This window comes from Ailuropoda melanoleuca, chromosome 16 (genome assembly GCF_002007445.2).
Source record: "Ailuropoda melanoleuca isolate Jingjing chromosome 16, ASM200744v2, whole genome shotgun sequence".
NCBI classification, from domain to species: domain Eukaryota; kingdom Metazoa; phylum Chordata; class Mammalia; order Carnivora; family Ursidae; genus Ailuropoda; species Ailuropoda melanoleuca.
The window spans coordinates 27,067,736-27,091,325 of record NC_048233.1 but is presented as its reverse complement, the minus strand read 5'-3'; the positions used below and the strand labels follow the sequence as shown (position 1 = coordinate 27,091,325).

Genomic DNA, 23,590 nt, shown 5'->3' with positions numbered 1-23,590 from the left:
CTACTATAAGTCAGTTGTATTATTTAAACCTTCATATTGCATTGTTTGAGGTGACTTGTACCTAGTGTGTTTACTAAGGTTATTCATATTGTTTACTCTTTACATTTCTCTTACATACACCATTTTAGGAAGAAAACACAAGAGAAAGGTTTTCTCTTTCCATTCTACTTGCAAACCATATTGCTGTTTTGTTAGGGTTCCTTAAGGAGGAACTGACTGGAAAAGTGGAGTGTATTAACCCCTTAGTACTAACCCCTTTGACCTTGTTGCCTCTCATACTTTTTAAAAAGTGTGTGTGTGTTGTGTGAAATATAACACAACACACCTATAATATGGGCATAAAACATCATTGTAAAGCCTAACGACTAATTCCTAATTTGTCCTCTTCCCAGACAATTCAATGACTTCAGAACACTTCAAGCCCATGGAGCCCCTTTTAACTGACATGCTGTTGATGTCATGTATTTTTCTGTTCTTTTTTTAAAATGCTTCTTTGAGAGATAATTTATATACCATCAAATTCACCTTTATAACTGTAGTGTGCAATTCAGTAGATTTTAGTGTACTCCCAGAATTGTGCAACCATCCCCACAATATAATTTGAGAACATTTTTTACTTCTCTAAAAAGAAATTCTGTGCTCATTACCAGTCCTCCCCCAAACCCCTTGCCCCAGCCAGTAATCTACTTTCTGCCTCTATAGATTTGTAAGCATGCAGTTTCAACTAGATTTAATCACATATCACCATATTTACCATTTAAATTGCATTCTTCTTCTCCCTCTATACTTTCATCTGGAATCATTTTCATTCTGTTGGAAAACTACTGTGAGCATTTCTGTTAGTACTGGTTTTCCGGTGATACACTCTTTCTGTTCTTGCTAGTCGGAAAGTCTTTCTTTCACCTTTGCTGAGATGATCCAGACGCCCGGAAGTTGGGCAGGAGTCAGGAGTCAGAGTGGTGGCCGGCTTCCAGTTCCTCTTTATTTCTAGGATGGCTTCTTCAGGGCCCCGCCCCGATGTAAAGGATGGATTACCAGGACACCTATCCTTGGTGGAACTTGGGCCCTGAGAGTGTTTTATTCGTCCTGGTGCCCCCGCTGGGATCAATGCTCTGCTCAGCCTCTCACTCATCCTTGAGGCCAAAAGGGCCCCAAATGTTGGGCTCACCCTTTATCTTCTTCTCCTGGCCTGGCTCTTCTCTACTGTGAAGAATCTGACATTAATGAAGCAAATGTTGTTTCATCTGATTTCTATACATCCTCCAAAGGAGGATTGATTAGAATTACCTAGTTCCCTATTATAGGGAAGGAAAGTCTCTCACTTTTAAAAAATTTTTTAATACCCATGACATTCTTGTTTTCTCCAGAATATCAGTTCATTATCTCCTACCCTAGAGTTACAGCAAACAGAGCAGAGGAGCTTAAGCTCCAGACCTGCAGCTTTAAAGGAAAGAAACCCAAGACGTCCTTGAAGATCTCTAGGAAAGAGCTATGTTTGGAAAAGTAAAGTCTTTTCATCTCCATCTTTTTTTTTTTTTTTTTGGCTAGTCTACACCATAAACACACCATAAGCTTCACAAGGAAATTAAAAAAAAATTTTTTTTTAAAAGCAGATTCTAAGATGGCATGTGGAGTGAATATGCAGGACTATTACCATTGATTAGTCACGATTTTTATAAGCATAGGAAGGAAGAGGATTTAGGACATGTTTCATGGGTTTGCCATCCCTGTCTCTCATGCTACCACCTCTCACTAACTGTTACCTGAATTTTGGGCCAAATGCGAAGGAAAAAAAATAATAAAACTGGGGCATTTCGGTAAATACAAATTGGTTAGCAACGACAGCGTTACCAGGACACTCTGATGCTTCAAGGTTAGATATCACAGTCATTCTCTTAAGAAAGGTTATCCTATGGCTAAGACACTCTCCTAATCCCTCAGACTACTTTAGAGGGAAAGAATGAAATCACTGAATATATGAGAAGAGAAAGAAAAAGAGTATGGTAGAGAGACTGTAAAGCATGAGTCTGTTTCTACTCTGTCTTCTGTCCAACTGGAAAGGCCATAGATTCAGCCCTAATCCAAGATGTGCAAAGAAGACATAAAATTATTCACCCCTCCCCATCAGCACCACCACCACTGCAAAAATCCCCTGGCTGTCTCATTCATAGAAACATGGCCAAAAATAAAATCTGAAAGACATTTTCATTTTCATTTTCTTTTTCTTTATTATTTTTTTTTGTAAGCTGCAGCGGAACCTGAAAAGATTCACTTGTATCTCTCTCGATGACCTCACATATGGAAAAACAGGCCAAGAAATAAAACTTAGCAGTTCAGGGAGAAAAGATGGGAGACTGTTATTTCTCAAGGGAAATTATTTATCTCCAAATATAATCTTATTTTTTGACAAAGAAAAACTGGCATGGTAGGTTCTCCAACTACTTGAATAATGCAGGGTGCAGGCAATGTCATTGGCTTTTGGCAGGTATTTTATTAGGCTTTTTATGCCCTGAGCCTGCTTATTTTGTCTGTCTCGGATCTTCTGGGGAAAGGTGGGGAATGGACCTTAGGACCATCTGTGAGGTGGGAAATGTCTTAGCAAAATAATTTTTATATTTTGATAAAGCATAGATAAATGTGACACATAAATCTAAATATATTAAAACAAAGTGTTACTGTACAGCTTAGGATATAAAACAATATTGATGGCTAATAAGTATTTTACGTAGACCGACCACACTTTCAGATTTTTCTCATTATTTGTTCTTTCTTTTCTAAAATAGTCATTAGTTTTGAGCTTCATCACCTACAAACTGACAATCACTTATGAGTTCCTGAAGTTAACTCCCCACCAGCATTTATGCAGTGGCTCTAGGTTTTTATGATTTTCTTTATTCCTTCTTCCCAATCTTCCCAATCTTCCCAATCTTTCTTTCTTTCTTCCTTCCTTCCTTCCTTCCTTCCTTCCTTCCTTCCTTCCTTCCTTCCTTTCTTTTAGCTTAGTTTTGTTTTATTTTTGTAGCCTTTCCAGAAGATTTTAAACAGGGAAAAAGAAGGCAGTTTAGTATAACAGCTTTGGCGATGCCTGTTATTTCTTCCATTCTTCTTGAGGGATAACTCTCCAGTTTCTTAAAAGAAAAACTTTTGTATTACAGAAAAATTTAAGAGTAGGAAAACAGTAGTAAGGACCATTTGGGCACAGTCTCCGCATCTGACATCAATTGCAAGCTTAGGGCGTTTCCAAAACCACCCTGTTTTGATAATTTCCTGGAAGGATTCATAGAGTTCACTGAAAACTGTTACACTCACAGTTAAGGATTACTAAAGAAAAAGGATACAGATGAAAATCAGCCAAGAAAGAAGCACCCAGAACGGAGTCCAGAAGTGCCAAACACAGAACGCCCATTGTCTTCTCTCCAGGAAGTCAAGGACATGTCTCTATCCTGGCATTAACGTGTGATAATATGACCAGAATATTGCCATTGGCAAAGCTCACCCGGGCCTTTGGTGTCCAGAGTTTTTACTGGGGCTCATCACATACTGCCTGCATGGCTGACCCTGGTCATCAGCCCCTCCTAGAAGTCAGGCTAAGATCTTCAGTGGCTAGATCCCGCAGAAGTCAGAGCTGATATTGTGTGACCCAAAGTTCCCGTCATAAACTACATTGTTAGCCTGTCTGGTGGCCAAAGCCCCAGGCAAACAAAGACACTTCTGTTAGGCAGGAAATTCCAGGGGCCTAAAGATTGTCTTCCAGTAGCTAAGGCAAAGGCCAGGCCTCTCTTTAGGTGAGGCTAATTCTTCACTACACAAGTATAGCGATCCCTTTGCCTCTGCCCAGACTTGTCGCTCAAATTCAAAATTACGATATCAATAATGACCCACCTTATTTCATCCGATAGTGTGCGAGAGACAACTCATATTAGTTCACAAAAACTGATTGTTAAATATTTAGGAGTTTTGTAAGCTGGTTGTTAAACACAGCTGTTATGAAACACTTAGCTATATAAACTTGTGGATTAGATTAAAAACAAAGATAATAAATGTTCAAAACTCATCATGTTGTAATTGTTTTACTACATTTTACTATTAATATGCTCTTGATCTTATCTAGATCTCCTCTGCCTGGTGAGAGTTAAGTAGAATATTATACTACTAGGTCTCTCTTCCCATCTCTGTGTTCAGTGACATCACGTTGGTAGCATGAAATTGACCATGGTAAGAATATTTACACCATGAAATTCAGTAAATGCTATGAATCAGGACTTTTTTGGACACATTTTAATTTTGAGAAGCATCTTTTTGTTGATCCAACTGTTGCTGGAACTGTTAACTGTATTTTACAGGTATGACAACATTAAGATAAATTTCTGAGAAATTATTTCAAAATATAAATCGTGGTATTTCTAGAGCTAATGATTCTGATGGAGTAATTTTTCTAGAAAATGTTAACTCTTCATACAAACCAGTTTGTTGTAAGCCTGGATTTAATTTTAAATGTAAATTGATACATAGCATTTTAGTGTTTTTTTTCTGACATTTCCTTTAAATTGTGGAGGTTGTAGAAGAAAAGTGCTTTTTCATTTGTGTATAATTAAAGTGTAAAAATAAAAATATAGTTAATTAAAATTTCATTCATACAAAAATACCTTTTTCTGTTGTATACAATAATCTTAAAATGAAAAGTCTATTTCAAAGACTGGGGATATTTGCTTTGCAATGTTGCAGCAGCTTTCAAAATCAGAGATTCTGAACTCTTTGAAGAGGTCTAGTAAGTACTTGCTATGCTTTATTTTAATGTACATGTGTATGCTTTTATCTTGTAGTAATTTGCTGACAAAGTTTATTGCCCGAGAGACTGCAAGTGCAAGATCACAGATAATTTCTGATATTCTTTAATTTTAATCTGGGCAGAATTCGCAGAACTACATCCTGGGGATGGGAGTGGAAGCCAGTTTATGTCCATAAGGAGCCCCTCCTCTCTCTGGGGGCTGCTGTTTCTGCTGCTGCCATTGCTGCTACCAGCCTGGCCAAGCCTTGATGCAGCCAATTCTCAGACTACAGGGCACCTCAGACTGTCCCATGCTTGTCCTGCCTAGTGCTGGCCGGCTTCTGAAAGTGCATGTTGCCTGTCCTACCATAGGCTCAGGGTGTGGTGAGGGGAGTATATTTTAATTTTCTTGTTCTTTTTAAATATTTTTCTGTATTATCCTCAAGAGCAGGTAATAGTTAAATAACTAGACCACAAACATTTATTTTTAATGTCAATTATATTATCAACTCTTTTTCTGAATTTATGACTTTGTAACATTGCATTTGTCCCTTTATATAGGGTGCACCTGAACGGGATGTATATTAGGCTGAAAAAGCATAGTGGGCAGTAATTTGAAATTTGTTTTAGTAAAATACCTACTTATCCTTGATTTATTTTTAGTTGTGTCCTAATTTCTTCAAGGACCGTGGTCCATTTTAATTTACACGGTGACTTAATCTGTATGCCTCTGAGAGAGGCACTTCTGTAATAATTTATGTTTTAAATTGCTCTGAGTGGACAAAAGATGTCTTAGAAGGTAGTATTGCTCTAATTATAAATCCTTTAGAAATAATCAGAGACTAAGTAACAAGAATGAAATCTCATTTCCTTTTGGGCCCCTTTATTAGCCAAGATGAGTGCTTTACATCTTAAGAGAGAAGCAGAGGGGACGACGGACTGGCATATCAATGTAAACCTATCTCTGACGTCACCACTTGTACACTGTTTTCCTGGAACACAGAACAAGATTGAATTAGGAAGGGATGGGGCTGCAAAGCAACTGTTTAATTTTAAAAAAGAATTTACTTACTGGTTCGTGCTTGAGAGGACTTTTGAGGTGTCTCCCTATTTTAAAGTGAATTAATCCCAAATTTATCATCCAAATTAAATAGAATAGAGATGCTGCTGAATGTAGAGGAAAACTTAATGAAACCGACCCCAGAAACCTGGAATCCCACTAAGGGTTTCCTTTATCACTTCCTTCATTGTCTTTTTGGAGTTTGGAGAGCAGTTCCCATCCTTCAACACTTCTCTCCATTATCATGGAGAACTCTGAGAGCTCTTTGCATCTAAAAAGGAAAACAACTCAAATAAGAACAGGGTGGGCAGGGCTGTACTCCTACCTGCGCAATTAAGGGAAATGGAGGGAGAAAAGGTCTCTAAAAATCTGTTACTAGTCTCTCTTTGGGAATAAGACATGATCTCAAGGTAAGGATTATGGGTAAAGAATTGATATATTGGCTTGTTAAACCTACTATCATTTCAGCAAAGGCAATTTCACAATCCTAGTCAGCTGTTATCTTAGAAAGTTAGACTTTCATAGTTTTAACCTTATACACACACCCACACAGGTGCACTCTGAGCCACTTTGGTAACCCCGCCCAGTATTTAGCACATGGTAGCACAAAGTGTACTCTTAATATATTTCCATTAAATTGATGGGCAGGCAAAGAGACGCTGTAGTGTGTTCTGTGGGGAAGATGGTAGATTCAGGTGTGTGTGATGTCTGGATATTAAAGCTATCAAGCATTGATGCTTGGGTTTCTGTTTCATTTTGCAGTCACTAATTTTCAAGTCACTAAAAAGCAAAGTGAAATGGATGAAATGCATCTTGACTTGGAATATGTTTGTCTTCATTCACTGGATTTTCAACTCCTCGGATACATCTTAAAATTTAAAAAAAATTGGTGTGGTAAAGAGTCACACAAATGTTCAGTTAGTATAAGAACAATTTCTGCCTTTTATTTTACTTTTTTTTTTTAAAGATCAATGAACCTTTTAAGAATTTTTGAAGGATGGGAATAAATGGCAAATTTTGTATTTTAAGTTCTTCTCTTTGGATGTGTCAAATTCCAGGTAACTTCAGTAACATACAGCAATGGAAATTTACGATGGGCCTCAAAGAGTTAACAGACTTTTCAAACCTGGAGAAATTCTAGTAATCATCATTCTGGGATACCTAATTTATTTACATATATAACCAGTATTTTTAGAAAAAGAAAATAACTTTTCAGAAAAATGGGGAGATTGGGAGTCAAAGCCAGAGGCCTTAGCGTTTTAAATTTTTTCTTTTTTTGCAAGTGGTATTGATTTAGCAGTAGCAGTTCAAACACGCCCACAGTCCAGGAAATAATCATCAGACTCAAGTGGTACAGTTAGATGGGAAGAAAAAGAATTTGCTCAACACCTGGATCGTCTTAACAGTTTCAGTAAGAAATAAAATGAGAAGAAATGTTTCAGAAGCCAATTCAATGCCCTGATCCAAACCCCAAGTCGAACCTGGGACTTTAACTAAGTGCCAGCAGAGCAAGGGGCGGTAAAGGCAAACAGCCCGCGGCGCCCCCGAACGAACTGCGCAGGGCGGGGAGGAAGCCCTCGGCCAGGAGACCCTTTCTCTTGGTCTCGAGAAGGTGCTTCGGGCGGCTCCGTTTCCCCCTCGGTCTCCCCCACGCGGAGGCTGCGAGCGCGGGGCGCAGGCCGGTGGGGGCAGAAAACGCCCGGGGAGGAGACGCGGACAGGGCGACGGGACGCGAGCGCGGGCGCCGGGCAGGAGACCGTGTCGCCGGGCGCCGCCACCGCTGTTGTCCGGGGTGCTGAAAGCCGGGAACTTGCCGGGAAGCAGTGGCCACTTTTCTCTGTGTCCGAGCGGGGAGTGTGGGGGTTTAAGGGGCGCACCTGCTAAGCCCGCCCTGGCCCTGGGCCCGGAGGTGCCCGAAGATGAGGCTCTCCCCAGCTCCGTGGGTGGGGGTGGTGGGGGCGCATGACTGGGGGACGGCGGTGAGCGTGGCCGGGAGCGCCAGGCAGGACCCCGGTGGCCCTTCTCTGCCTCTCGGGCAGCCCCGCGCCGCGACCCCGCTCCACCTGCTTGCGAACTCCGGCGGCCGGCCGGGGACGTGGGAGCCCGGGGCTGAGTGCGGCAGCGAGCCGGGCGGGGGCGCGCGCCCTCCCGGCGGCGGGGCTGCGGACTCGCGCCGGCCGGGGCCGCAGCGCTGCTGGCCGGGGCGAGCTGCCTGTGCTACGGCCGCTCCCTGCAGGGCGAGTTCGTGCACGACGACGTGTGGGCGATCGTGAACAACCCCGACGTGCGGCCGGGAGCCCCGCTCCGCTGGGGCATCTTCACCAACGACTTCTGGGGCAAGGGCATGGCCGAGAACACCAGCCACAAGTCCTACCGGCCGCTCTGCGTCCTCACCTTCAAGTGAGTCCCTCACCTCGCGCTCGCAGCCGCCGCCGTTTCTCCTCACTTCTAGTGGAGCTGGGAGAAGTTGCGGAACCGGCTCGGGGGGGGCGTTTCTTTTCTTGCGGCCCCTTCTGCTCCACGCCTCCCTCGTCTCCTGCTATCCACGCCACTCTGCACCGCGGGCCCCGGCCCCGCTTCTCTGGGCTCCCGGGGCGTTTCGGGAGGCGCGGGCTGGGACTTGGGATCGAGTTTCTCAAGAGTCTGCGCTCTCGGTGGGCTGGTCTCTCGGGCGAGGTCTGGGAGCGGGGCTGGGAGAGCGGCTCCCGCGCTCCCACCCCTGCCGGACGGTGGTCAAGTGCGACCGTGCGGACCAAGCAAGTTCCGGACCGGAGGCTGTGGTGTGGATGCTTCCAAGTTGTGAATTTCTCGGAGGCTGTTGGGCCGCCTTGCAGAGGGCGAGAGTATCAGTCCCTCTGGGGTCGCGTTCGGAGGAGAGGAGGCGAGAGCTAGGAGCTGCCAGGGCTGCCTGGGTTTTGGGGAGGCGCAGCGGAGGGAGCGGAGGCTCTCCTCCGACCTGCAGCCTTTGGATGTTCGCGGAGCCTTTCGATGCTCGCGGAGCCTTTCCAGTCTGCAGGTCTGCGGAAGGGCTCGGGATTTAGATTTTAAAAGATGCAAAGCAAAGGAAGGCAGAAGCGTGGGATCCTCTGGGGATCCTGGTGTCCCAGTCGAAATAGTTTTTGTTTTACAACCTCAGAGTCATGATTCAGCATTTCTGGTGTGAATAAAGTGTAAAGGGAACCGAGAGAACGCCAGATTTTTGTAGGGTGGAGTATTTTCTTGAATTTAAAAGAGGGCTTGCTTCAGATGGAAGAGGAGGAGGGCTTTGTATGAGTGCTATCTCCTACACCGTGAGCTTGATTCAACCCTTTATGATTTGGCTCAACATTTAAGCTTATAATGTGCCGGACAAAAACTTGAAATAATATTGGTTCAGTGTCATCAGTGTTTTAAGCCTTTTCCAGTGGGTATAATATGAACCCGTCTTTATGGTAATGGACATTCGAGACGGGATAGGCAGCTTGAAAAGCTTGCCTCAGGCCAGGAGGCCAAGGTTTCTTGACAGGTGGCTGTGATGACTTAAAAAAGGAAACCATAGCAGTTGGCAGTAATTCATGGGCTTTTGACTTAATTCTTCTATTGAAAATTCAGTGTTTTAAAAGAGGGTGAGGAAATTGCACATTTGACTCTGAAGAGAGTATTTTATAAACATTTGTCCTCTTGGAAAGTGGTTTCGGTTTTTGGCTGAAAGATAGCCTCAGCTACTGAGTGAGTTGCTCAGTACTCTCAGTTTTCGAAATGTTTCTTAAAATCTTAGATGGCACAGATAATATGTTTATCATCTAGACTGACCTGCTTTTTCATTTATTACAGGGAGGGATGATGGTTCATTTAAGGTGTGGAAGCTCACAGCACGAGATATAACAGCCATGGAGACTGTCTTGATCTGAGCATTTTCCACTTTGAAAGGTTAGGGCCCAGTGCCTGAGCCCACTTCGTGGAGGATGGGGAAGATGTATTCTCTTCCTGACTTTCTAAAATGTTTTCTTCATGCATGCAGGAGATAGCAGGGACAGGAAAGAGGAGTGGGAAGGAAGTAGACAAGAGGCAAGGCCGTTGATGAAGAGGAATGTTAGAAAGCTTTTGGGGGAACAGGGGTAAGGGAGACTGAGAGTTGCAGGGCGGGGCCAACTTCTCACTGTTCTCATTGGCTACAAAATGCAGATTGGTGCCTAAGATCATTGCTGTTTGTATATCTTATCTTACTGGCTATACTTTTTTTTTTTTTTTGAGGCAATTGAGTTGCAAATCTAGAGAGCAACACAGCACTAATTAGAAAGGGGTAGATGTCTCTTCAGAAAAAGAAAGCCCATCTTTCCATGTTCACAGGTGTGAATTAAAATAAGACCTGGAGGCTTTCTCCACACTGGATCTTCTCGTGTAACAGCATAAAGAGGGGCATGTACAAGGGATGCCGTTGATGGTGCTAGACCCACACAACTCTAAAGATTGTTGCAAGGAAGGACAGATAATCACATTTATTAACTACTCAGTATGAACCAAGCATTGGCCTAAAACACTTTACATGGATTATGCCTTTATGATTTTTATTTCAGGAAGTTGGTGAAAATGAAGTTAAAGTGGGCCTTTAAATATATATACACACCATTTTAATTATATCTTAAGCTAGGTTTGTTTGAATAAAAATCTTTGAGAATTCAAGACCATTTTTATTTTTATTGTGGTAAGAACACTTAACATGAGATTTGCCATTTAAAATTCTTAGGAGCATGATGAAATAGTATTAACTCTAGGCACAGGGTTGTGCAGCAGCTCTCTGGCGCTGGTTCCTCTTGTATAACTGGAGCTGTATACCTGCTGAACGGCAGCTCTCTGGGCTCCCCTGCTCCTGCCCTTGGCAGCCATCCTTCCACTCTCTGTTTCTATGAATTTGACTATTTTGAATACGTTATGTGAGTACAGTCATGCAGTATTTGCGCTGTGACTGGCTTATTTCACTTAGCGTAATGTTCTCCACGTCCATCCATGTTGTTGTATATGATAGGATTTCCTTTTTTAAGGCTGAATAATATTTCATTGTATGTATAGACCATTTATTTTTATTTTTCATTTTTTTTAAAGACTTTCCTTATTAGAGAGAGAGTGAGAACGAGAAAGAGAGAGCACAATCAAGAGAAGGGGCAGAGGGAGAAGCATACTCCTTACTGAGCAGGGAGCCCAATGCAGGCTTGATCCTAGGACCCTGGGATCCTGACCTGAGCTGAAGGCAGACACTGAACTGACTGAGCCACCCAGGCGCCCCCCACTTTTTTTTTTTTAAATCCATTCAACTGATTATGGGCAATTAGGTTGTGTCCATGTCTTAGTTATTGTGAATGTTGCTGCAGTGAACTTGGCAGTGCATAAATCTCTTCAAGATCCTGATTTCAATTCTTTTGGATTTATAACCGGAAGTAGGATTGCTGGATTATAAGGTAATTGTATTTAGCCTTTTGTGGAATCTCTGTACTGTTCTCCATAGGAGCTGCAGCTTTACGTTCCCACCGATAGCGTACAGTGGTTCTAGTTTTCCACATCCTTGCCAACACTTGTTAGCTTTTTTTTTTCCCATAAAAACCAGCCTAATCGGTGTGACAGAGGTGATAAATCATTGTGGTTTTGATTCGCATTTCCCTGATGATTAGTGATGTTAAGCATCTTTACGTGTACCTGTTGGCCATTTGTATGTCTTTTTTTTAAAGTATAATTGACATACAATACCTTATTCATTTCAGATGTATACCATAGTGATTTGATGTTTTTATATATTATAAAATGGCCCCCACTATAAGTCTGGTTACCATCTGTCACTATACAAATTTATTACAATATGATTGACTATGTTCCCTAGGCTGTACATTACATCTCCATGACTTATTTATTTTATAACTGGAAGTTTGTACTTCTTAATGCCCTTCACCTAGTTTGCCTGCACCCCACCCCCACCCCCGCTGGTAACCAGTTATTTGTTTCCTGTATCTGAGTCTGTGTCTGTTTTGTTCTGTTTGGTTGTTTTGTTTTTTAAATTCCACATGTAAATGAAGTCATATGGTATTCATCTTTGTCTGTCTGACTTAGTTCAATTAGCATGATACCCTCTAGGTCCATCCCTGTTGTCACAAATGGCAAGATTTCATTCTTTTTGATGGCTAAGTCTTTACTGGAGAAATGTCTGTTCAAGCCCTTTGCCTGTTTTTTCATCATATATATATTTTTTTAACCTCAAGTTGTAGGAGTTTCTTATGTATTTTGGATATCAATAACGTATCAGATACATGCTTTGCAAATATTTGCTCCTGTTCCATAGGTTGCCTGTTAACTCTGTTGATTACTTCTTTTGCTGTACAAAGGTTTTTTAGTTTGATGTAGTCCCAGTTACCTAATACTGTTTTTATTGTTATACTTTTAGTGTTATATTTAAAAAATCATTGCTAAGTCTAACATCATGAAGTTCTCCCCCTGTTTCTCTCTCTTTTTTTTTTTTTAAAGATTTTATTTATTTATTTGACAGAGAAGGAGAGAGTGAGCACAAGCAGGGGACAGGCAGCAGCATAGGGAGAGGGAGAAGGCTCCCCCACTGAGCAGGGCCCTGGGATCATGACCCCTGTTTTTCTTCTGGAAGTTTTACAGTTTCGGGTCTTACATTTAAATTCTTAATACATTTTAAGTTGATTTTTGTGTACAGGGTAAGATTAGGGTCCAGGTTAATTCTTTTGCATGTGGATATCCAGTTTTCCAAAGACGATTGAAGAGACTGTCGTTTCTCTGTTGTGTGTACTTGGCCTTTATGTTGAAAATCATTTGACCATATATGTGTAGGTTAGTTTCTGGCCTCTCTGTTCTTTTCTGTTGGTAAGTATGTTTGTTTTTATTCCCGTACCATACTGTTTAATTACTGTAGCTTTGTAATATAGTTTGAAATCAGGAAGTGTGATGCTTCCTGCTTTGTTCTTTCTCAAAATTGCTTTGTATATTCAAGGGTTTTTTGTTGTTCCAAATGAATATTATGATTTTTTTTCTATTTCAGTAAAAAAAAAGTCATTAGGATATTAATATAGAATACATTGCCTCTATAATTGGCTTTGAGTATTATGGACATTTTAACAATAGCAAGTCTTCTGATCCATGAACTTGGGATGTCTTTCTATTTATTTGTGTCTTCTTTAATTTCTTTTGTCGGTTATTTATATTTTTAATTATACAAGTTTTTCACTTCTTTGGTTAAGTTTATTCCTAAGAATTTTATTTTTTTTGATGCTGTTGCAGGTGGGATTGTTTTCTTAATTTTGGATTGTTCTTTATTGGTGTAAAAGAAATGGTGTAAAAGAAATACATTTTTTATTGAAATGTAGTTGATACAAATGCAGCTGATTTTTGTGTATTGATTTGTATTTTGCAACTTTACTGACTTGAATATTCTAACAGTTTTTTCTTTTCTTTTTTTTTTTTTTGAGTCTTTTGGGTTCTCTAACATAAAAGATCGGTGTCATATGCAAACAGATAATTTTACTTCTTTTTTTCCCAGTGTAAATGTCTTTTATTTCTTTTTCTTGCCTAATTGGTCTGGCTAGGACTTCCAGTCTATGCTGAATAGAAGTGCAAGAGTGGGCATCCTTGTCTTGTTCTTGATCTCAGAGAAAAAGCTTTCAATTTTCACCATTGAGTGTGATGTTAATTGTGGGCTTTTCATATATGTTCTTTATTATGTCGAGGTAAATTCTTTCTAAATCTAGTTTTTGAGACTTTTTACCATGAAGGGTGTTGAATTTTGTCAGCTGCTTTTCTTGCATCTGTGGACATGATCATGTAATTTTTACCATCCATTTTGTTAAGGTGGTATGTAACATTAGGTGAATTGGGGATGTCAAACCATTCTTGTATCCCAGGGATGAAACCCAGTTGGTTATGGTGTATGTTCCTTTAAATGTGCTGTTGAATTCAGTTTGCTAGTATTTTATTGAGAACTTTTGCATCTGTGTTTAGCATGAATGTTGGCCTGTAGTTTCTTTTCTTTTTATTTATTTATTTATTTATTTATTTATTTATTTATTTATTTGACAGAGATAGAGACAGCCAGCGAGAGAGGGAACACAAGCAGGGGGAGTGGGAGAGGAAGAAGCAGGCTCATAGCAGAGGAGCCTGACGTGGGGCTCGATCCCATAACGCCGGGATCACGCCCTGAGCCGAAGGCAGACGCTTAACCGCTGTGCCACCCAGGCGCCCCTGTAGTTTCTTTTCTTATAGTGTCTTTGGCATTAAAAAAACCCTTTTCATTGTGAAATAATTGTACATTCCCATGCAGTTGTAAGTAATAATATAGAAATTTTTATCCATTTTCCTCCAGGGTTAAAGCTTTGCATAACTATAGTATAATATCCCAACCCGGAAGTTGACATTGATACAGTCCACAGCTTTTATTTAGAGTTTACCAGTTTTACATGTACTCTTTTATTTTTGTTAAGTGTGTATTTAGTCCTATGCAGTTTTGTCACATGTACATTTCCAAGATTACCACACAGTCAAGGTACAGAACAATGTCGTCCTAAGGATTCTTCCTGCTTCCTTATCATAATTATAAACACCTCATTCGTAACAAACCCCTAATTTGTAACACCCCACCCTGCTCCATAATCACCACTAATCTGTTCTCCTTGTCTATAATTTTGTCATTTTGAGAATGCTATATGTGGAATCATATAGTATGTAACCTATTGAGATTGGCTTTTTTTGCATTTACCATAATTCTTTGGAGTTTATTCAGATTTGTTGCATATCAGTAGTTCATTCGTTCTGTTGCTGAGTAGTTTTCCATTGTGTGGATGTCCCACGGTTTCACCATTCTCCTGTTGAAGGACATCTGGGTTGTTTCCAGTTTTAGGCTGTTACAACAAAAACCACTATAAACATTCACTTATGGGTTTTTATGTAAACACAGGTTTTATTTCTTTGGGATAAATGTCCAGGGTGATTGCATATTTCGTTTTTTAAGAAACCGATTAACTGTTTTCCAGACCTTTCCTTACAGTGTGTGAATAATCCTATTATTTTGCTTCCTCACCAGCATTTGGTATTGTCACTTTTTTTTATGGTAGCTACTCTGATAGGCGTACAGTGATATCTCATTGGGATTTTAATTTGCTTTTCCCTAATGGCTGATGGCGTTAAATATGTGCTTATTTGCCCTCTATGTGTTCTCTTCGTTAAAATGTCTCTTCATATCTTTTGTCCATTTCCTAAGTGGACTTTTATTTTTTCATGTTGAATTTTGAGATTTCTTTATATATTGAAGTACAAGTCCTTTGTCAGCTATGTGGTTGGCACATACTTTCTCCCATTCTGTAGCTTGTCTTTCCCAGTGCAAAACTCAAACCTGGGTTGGTTTGTTTTTTAAAGATTTGTTTATTTATTTTAGAGAGAGCATGCAAGTGGGGGAGGGGAAGCAAAGGGAGAGAATCTGCAGGCCGACTTACCCCTGAGCTCTGAGTCCCACATGGGACTCCATCCCAGGACCCATGAGATCATGACCCAAGCCAAAACCAAGAATCAGACACTTAACCAACAGAGCCACCTAGGCGCCACTCAAACCTAGTTTTTATTAAAATAGCTTATTATCTTTGATTCACTGAATGAATGTCACACATATTGAGAGCTGGAAATTACCTTAAGAATAAATATGTTAATTAATAAAGATGTGTAATGCTTGTTACTATAAAGGTACTTTAAAGGTACTTGCATGCATAGAAACATATTAATCAGTTTTTCTCGAATAAGCAATCAGCTGAAATTGGAATAAGGAAGTGGATTTTTAGTGTGCCTGCTTTACCAGTTTGTAGGGCAGGGTGCAAAGGAAAATGAAGGCAGTTTACCAAGATATGATGGCTTTGTATTACGTCAGTTTAACGAAATTGGAACTCTGTTTCCTGGAAATTCTTTCCCTGTATTGCACTAGGTTATAGTTGTACAAGAGAAATTTCTCCGAGATCTGGAAAGTGAAAGTGAAGTGGCCATGTTCCCAGTCAGAGGGCCGGTGTATGTATTAGTGCTGTCACAGCTCCCATGGTCTGTCACAGATATGCCTGCTCACCACCTGCTGGCGTGCGACAGTAGCTAGGTCCACAGCTCCCCCGGAACTCTCCAGATCATGGTGCTCTAGCTACTTGGAAGCACGGTGCAAGTGTGAGTGCAGCCCTGCAGGGAAGAGCTCCAGCCTGTTGAAAGCCACTCGCATCATTAAAGTTGGAGCCTTAGAGGCTGTGAGCAGCAGACATGCGTTCTAGTTCACCTTCGCTCCCAGCTCTTCCTTCCTCTCCCCTCCTTCCAGTCCACCCTTCCTCCCTCCCAAATGCCTACCCTGGCGGCTTTTGAGGTCCGACGCAGACAGAAGCAGACAGAAGCGGCAGGCTTTCCTAGCTGGCTTCCACAGTTGGGAAAGGTCAGATCTCTACAGTAAATCCCTTCTGCTGTATCATTCCCAGTGGTTCCGCTTCTCCAGTCAAACTTTAACTGATACAAATGGTCCTCTCTGTGTTCCTTGAAGTGAGTTTAGAATTCTAATGAATTTCTGTTCCCAGTCAAATCTTCCGTTCGGTCTTTTCATAAGATCATTTCCAAGGGCACACAAGAATATTTTTGGACCATTGTAGAGCAGAATCAAAACATCTGTGAAAAGTTAATCTGCAGCAGTCACCTTTTTTTATTTTGCTTCTTTATCCTCCACTGGCCATGACCTGTTTTTAACTCCGGAATCAGGACATTAAACACGTTAAGTCACTCTGTCGGCACTTAATTGACGCAGAACCAAAACCCGTGACGCCCATAACCCCCACCTTGACGAATGGCCCTGATTAATTTAAAAGGTGCTTAGTTTTTTAATTTTATTTCCTCTCTGCCCCTTTCCTCTTGAGAAGCTTCTGCTGGATTGTTAGCAGTGCCATTCCACATCAGGAAGCAAGGGGAAGCTTCCTTCAACAAGAAAGAAACGGGGGTTTTCCATGTTAAAGATGGGGAAACTAAGGCAAATGAGAGGACCTTAAACTCTTGAGTCTCTCTCTGAGTTTAGGCTGCTGGATCATAGCTTTCTACCAGTTTGCTATAAAGGTTTATCTTATTGAAGGCTTCTGATGGTGATATACACCATAAGAGTGAAAGTGGGTGGTTTGAAATGTCAGAGTTAAAAAATAGAATATCTTAATATGTGCAGCTGTAAGGATTTGCAACATTTTAATGCTTGGATCTGGAGAGATTTTTTTTTTTTTTGCAGCAGTTTGCATCTTTTAGTCACAGATGATATGCCAACCATGAAAATCAGCTCTAGCCTCTATGCCCAAAATCTTAAAGAAATGGTGGCGTGTTCATTTCGGTTCTGTTCCTTTTGATTTGTCCTCTTTGGAATTCATTTGGAGATGGTCTGTTGCAGCAAAGCTGATAAGTTTGTGTTCTAAGTCTACGATGGCAGACACCTGGAGATTGTTTGACTAGATTGTCTAGGATGTTCAGTGATGGATATAGCCAAGGAAAAATATGGTTGGAGGCAATAAAGATTTTATGATGAAGAATGAAAAAAAATGGCCTCTGCAAATTGCATGCCAAACTAAGGTTTATCTTAGACACCCCAAGAGGAGGAGGTTAAGATTGTTGCCTGCCATCATATGCCTTCGATGTAAGATGGGCTTTAGACTATAGTCTGGGGGTGTAGAAGGATGGAAAATGAGAGGAATATATTTTTGAATTATGAGGGTTTTTATAGATGAGCCTCTGAATGTGAAGGCTTGGAAAACACCATTGGAAGCAATCTTTTTTTTTTTTATTCAATCAACACATGTCTTTTCTGTCTTCTTTGGAGCTACCGTTCATGTTTTTCCTAACTTTGAATACATAGTCATTCACTTAAAAAGGCAGGGACAGGGGGAGGAATGCTTGGTCATGCCAGAATTAATGGCGCTGTTACTTTTCCAAATGATGAGAAATAGTTTCTATTCTCCGAAACCCTGTTGATCTGACCCCTGGCCACCCCTCTGACCTCTAGTCTATCAGTCTGCACCTCATTCTACCTCTGCCAGCATTCTAGAGTCCTTGTGCCCTTTACAGGCTACACTTGCTACTGCCTGGGACCTTTGCACTTTCTGGAATGCTCTTTGCCCAGACCTGTGCACTCTTGCTCTCTCACCACCTTCAATCTCTGCTTAAATGTCATTTCTTCCTTGACACTTCCCTGGCTCCCCAATCCAAAATGGTGGACTGTCCTCCATTTTTTATCCTCACTCTCTCACTTTCTACCCTCTTTGCCTTAGTAGCCCTCATTGCTGTCTGGCAACATGGATTTGTTGTTCGTTTTTCTCTTCTCTCACTACGGTGTAAGCTCCATGAGGTGTATCCTTAGTACCTGGAACAGTGCCTGCCATGCAGAGTAGGGGCTTCATAAATTACTGTTGAAAGAATGAATGAATTAATCACTTATGTGAACGCTTGACTTTTTCAGGTAAATGTTTAGGTAGGGCTACACTTTTATAATATAGACAAAAAAATCCGCTTGATTTATTTCTTGGTTTATTTACCTTCTTTTCGTCCTCTGTCAAAGAGAAAGTAGAGGCAGATGAAGAATTTCCTGGACGCATAGAGATGGATTCCAGTGGGTCCTGCTTACTGCAAGGTTAAGGGCTAGTTTTGAACCTGAAAGGGTCAGTTGTGGCTCCCTGTTGCCTCCTGCTGGGACTGACTCTGTAGAGAACGAGGGTCTGCAGGACTTGGGGACCATTCTCCTCTCGTCTGGTATACTGGAGTGTGATGGTTGGTGGATGCTTGCTGTAAATTTTAAGGGTGAACACAGCAGCTGTACCTTCCGAGGCAAACCTCAGAATTACACAGAGTTCTCTCCAAACCCTGCTGTCAGGGGACTAAAGTTCATCCATGCCCGTGTCCTACAGTCTGTAAAGAATGGCCATGTTTTTTCAAGCCAGTGAGGTAGACATGACGTTATTTCCAATTGGATCAAATGGAGTGTAAGTCTCTGAAAATACTTTCTCAAGGGAACTATGATGACTGTGGCTTTCTATCCCCAAGTACTGTAGAATAAAGAATTTGTCTGGCCTTTAGCCCAGGTTCCTGGGAGGGAGCTTCTAAACCCTTGGAATTTCCTGAGTGATAGGAGTGTCTCTGTTGCTCACAGTGGGCCCTGAGATCACACTTGAGCTTATGCTAAGGAAGGGGTAACTCATGAGGGGCCTACTGATAGTTTCAGAACGTGGGCCGGTCTTGCTGGAAAGACCAGTCATAGGATTAGAGAGATGGGGCTTTGAGCCACATACCAGCTCTACCTTCCAACCTTCGGGAAGGGAAAGTGGTGTTGGAGATTGAGTTCAGTTACATGCCCAGGGATTGATTGAATCAATCAACCTAAGTAATGAAACCCCAGTTAAAAACTTGACATGGAAGCTTGGTTGAGTTTGCCTGATTGGTAATCAGACATCATTGTGCTGAGGGGGTGATGTGTCCTGAAGAGAGGGAAGGTTTATGTTTGGGACCCTCCCAGACCTCTCTCCATGGGTCTTTTCTTTTGATAGGTTTTGATTTGTATCCTTTATAATAAAACTGAAATCACAAGTTTAATGCTTTCTTGAATTCTCTGAGTCGTTCCTGCAAAGTATCAAACCTGAGGCAGTTGTGGGAATCCCGAAATTTGCAGCCAGTTGGTCCGCAGTGCAGGTAGTCTGGGGACCATTGAGCTTGCGGCCAATGTCTGAAGGGAGTGCAGTCCTGTGCAGGAATTTGTCCTCACATAAACTTCTGACTAGTAACTGTCAGAATTGCACTGCCTCCGGGAAATTTACCAAACACATACCTTCAAAGGAAAGCAAATTGGTTAAAAATTGACAACTCAATTATACTTCTAACTAACTATATTTATATCTGGTGTTGATCTGTTAATTTTTATTATTTGCTGACTTTCTTTTTGAAGATTTTCTCCTGGGACTTGCTGCCTTCTAGATGTGGTCACAGATCTTCCTGTCCTCGATTTCCCCACTGTTTCTTTGATGCCCTTGCTGCTCTGAGCACTTATGTGACCCTAGTGACAGTAACTGCCTCTTGCATGGGTGTGGGCTCCTCCGACAAGCCCCTTTTCCCCTGTCCCCTCCCCGTAGCTTCCTCGTAGCCAGGTGAGGATGGGACGCCTTGAGCACAGACCCAAACCATAAATTTTGTTTGTGTCTCAGAGCACCAGTCTCCCCCCTGCACTGTTGTTTGCCTTGGTGCCTGTGAATCACATCCTTTGGTTCTTTGATACGTTAAGTGATGATGATTTGCTGATTTATTCCTGATACTAGAGGGAATGCAGAAGAAGAGCAACCAAAATGATTAAGGGCCAAAGGGATTCGCCTTAGAGGAAAATGAGAAAAACCAGATGTTGTTATTTATTGGTTGAATGATCTAAGAAGACTATGGAAACCACTTATAAGCATTTGAGAGCTGAGAGGATGGCAAGAGAGGGGGAAGAAGAAAAATGAGTGGCAGTCAAGGAAGACCGAAAATGTACTGCGTGTTCAGTTTTGCGCCATGGAAACTCACAAGGAAAGTGTTGGAGAACTCATTATTGGAGATAGCAGAAACAGATGGTTGAGGTTAAGGTGGTTAAGGTACATTTATTTTTTTCCCCTGGTTTGTGGTTCATATTGGAAAAGAATGTATGTTGTGTTATTGCTGAGAGATCTGGATTTTCCTGGTAAGTGTGGCAAACATAGGTAGCCTTCCTTTAAGCTTCGAGATGCGTGTCTCGTATTGTTCTGAGTATCACCTGGTTTGAATCACTGGGTTTCTCAAGACAGATCTCTGGGTCCCATTTCAGATTTACTGACTTAAAATATCTCGCAGTGGGATGAGGGAATCGGCAATTGTAGCTAGCACCCCAGGGGATTCGGAATCCTGGGAACCACTGGGACTCAGTGGGAACATATGTTGCGTGAAGGTGAGATGCCAAGTATCTCTGGTGTAATATAGAAAAAAGAACCCAGAAGCTCATTGAGATAGGAATGTTGCGAGGCGTTTCCCCCATGCCGCCTGCCCACACCTTCCTCCCACCACTCTACTACGTTTCTTGAGAGGGCCAGATGATTTTCCCTCCACTGAAGCATTAAGAAATACATTTTCGTGAGGGAGCACCTGCAACTTTGAGAAGCTCTGCATTGGCTCTTTTCTGTAGGCAGGTGTGATGTGGGAGATGCGATTGAGGTGGGCTTTCTGATTGCAGTGGGGGTGGTGGGATCCTGGAGTACCAGGTGCCAAGTGGCAGAGCTTAGCCGCCAAAGGCAAGGTGAGTGTCTTTACGATGATGAGGGACGCAGTGGTGATCAGAATGCCGTGAGCCCCTGGGAGGGATGGCTGGTGGGGGCTAATTAATCACACTGTCCCTAGGAATGAAGTAGATATGCAGCCCTCTAAATGTTGCTTCATCTCTATACCAGGGAAACTCCGGGTGCAGGACCGAACCCCAGACTGGAGTCCCCAGGGGGAGAATCCTGACCTACGCAGGTCTGGCTGTCTGCCAGTTTGTGGGGGTAGAGCTGTTTGACTGAGTGGAGCTGGGGTCCCCTGGACGAACGGTCCTAGCCTATTCCATAGAAGTCTCCTCCAGGGATACAGCCCGGTTTTGTTTTTTTAGACCCAGAACTATTTCCCAAAGAAGAAAATTAAAGAGTAAGGGGCTTTATCTAGAGAAGGAGGGGCACCAGTGGCTTTCCTCTCCCCTTCCCAGTCCTCCTTCTGTGACTCCTTGGTGAGACACTGTGTGACCCTGTGACCTTTTCTGGGGACCAGTACCCTGTGATTGCTGTGAGCTCATTATAGCCCCACGTTTCTGGGCAGTTTTATGGGAGGCGGAAGAGCTCAGATGGAGGAGGGGCATTGGCGTTCGTATTTGCCAAAGTCTGGAAGGCTTCCAACCAGTCATACATGACTATTCAGATTTTTTCTTTTCTTCTTTTTTTTTTTTTTAAGATTTATTCATTTGAGAGGGAGAGAGAGGGAGAATGAGTGGTGGTGGGGCAGAGGGAGAAGCAGACTCCCTAATGAGTGGGGAGCCCGACGTGGGGCTCGATCCCAGGACCCTGAGATCATGACCTGAGCCGAAGGCAGATGCTTAACCCTGTTCAGATTTTTTCTGAAAAGAAAAAAATATATATATTTCCTATTGCTCGGATTAGCTTTAAATTAGGGATGAAGGTTAAGTCAAATCAAATGAGAGATTCTTATCGTTGAAAGGGAAAGATGGTCTTCTCGACTTCCAAGTTAATGTAAGTTTATTTGTGCATTCAGTAAACTTTCATTTGGACTCTACTGTGTGCTAGGTGGGATGGATACGATGAGGAAAAGAAAGGAATTTTTTACAGTGCATGAAAAATGCTTATAATATTTGAGGAATATGGCAAAAGAGTTTTAAAAAACTGAGTACATGCTCTAATGGAGCGTGTTCAGGGTGACATGGAACGTGAGACTGTTCTACTTAGGTGGTGTTTAGGGTGGGCTACTTTTCATGCTCTATGTGGACATTTCTGGTTATCCAGACGCCAGTTCTGGTCTTAAATGCTGCTTCTTCCTTTGAGCTGAGTAGCTGGCTTGTACTGTGTCAAATTGTGAGTACTCACACCATCCAAATGGGCACACAGGTACTTCCATGCAGCCATGGAGGCCCAGAATTCAGGCCTAATATTTCAAGAGAAGCTGGAAATTTTTATATGAAATCATCTGTTTTAAAAATGTTGGTAAATTAAAGAAAGAAAAGGTATACAGGTGAAACAAAACAATTTGCAGGCTACACTTGGCCCTTGGACAGTCTCCTTGCAACGTTGTTATTGGATCTTCCTTTCCACTCTGAGAGCTACTGAGGTGCATTGCTTCACTCACTCATTGATTCGTGTGTACATCCATCCATTTATCCACTTAATTTTGACAACCATGAACCAGGCATTGTGCTGGACACTAGGGGCAGAGCCACAATATGGCAAAAATCCTTTCCCTTGGAGAATTTGGGATCATTTCCATCATTTTTCTCTAGGCTGAGCATTCCCCATCTCCTCAAGCCTGCCTTCCTAAGACATCATTTTTGAGACTCCCATCTTTGCAGCATCCTGGAGCTCTCCTGCGACGGTGCTCCGGCGTTTCAGTAGCACCCAGAGGGGCTGCTGCCCCGCGTTGGATACCACCCACCTTCCCTCTCCCGCACACAGGAAAAATAACTCCCTCTTTCCTGTCTCTGCCCCTGGTAGGTTCTCTCACTGCTAGATTTCTTTCCCTAACTATTATCTGTTCAGTGTCTATCTTTCTCCTACGATGCTGTTAACTTTTGGCCATGTCTTCTCTTTGTGTCTCTGGGCCCTATATCATACCTGACATGAAAGTGGGCACTCAGTACGTATCTGTTAGAATGAATTGAAATGAAAATTAGTTTGACTTATGCAGTTTGGTCTGTTTGAGACTCAAGACGCAATAACTCTTCAAGTTTAGAGTAAACTAACAGCCCTTGGACAATACTATGTGTGTAGTTTTACTCTGGATTCCACGTATTTTGTTCTCTTTTATGTCCGAATGTGGGACTTTACTCTTACCCATATTCAGTCTAACCCTGTAAGAATTAATTAACAGTATTAAGCATTTAAACTCTTTGTGAATCTTATTCTCCTAGTCAGTGGCCCCTCCTTCACAGACATAGGCTTTCTGCAAGCTTGGCTAGCATACACTACAGATGTCGCTGAGTTTTGATAGAAGTATTGGAC

The 23,590-nt window shown here is 42.0% G+C and overlaps 1 protein-coding gene across 1 annotated transcript in view; it reads left to right on the top strand.

The window, feature by feature from the left end:
• The first annotated feature begins 7,963 nt into the window (after nt 1-7,963).
• The window catches only part of TMTC1 (transmembrane O-mannosyltransferase targeting cadherins 1), a 274,127-nt gene continuing 258,500 nt past the window's right edge, over nt 7,964-23,590 (top strand). The window contains exon 1 of the mRNA XM_034646018.1: nt 7,964-8,228. Coding sequence (XP_034501909.1) covers nt 8,173-8,228 — 56 coding nt within the window. The 5' untranslated portion in view covers nt 7,964-8,172. The remainder of the gene's footprint in view (nt 8,229-23,590) is intronic.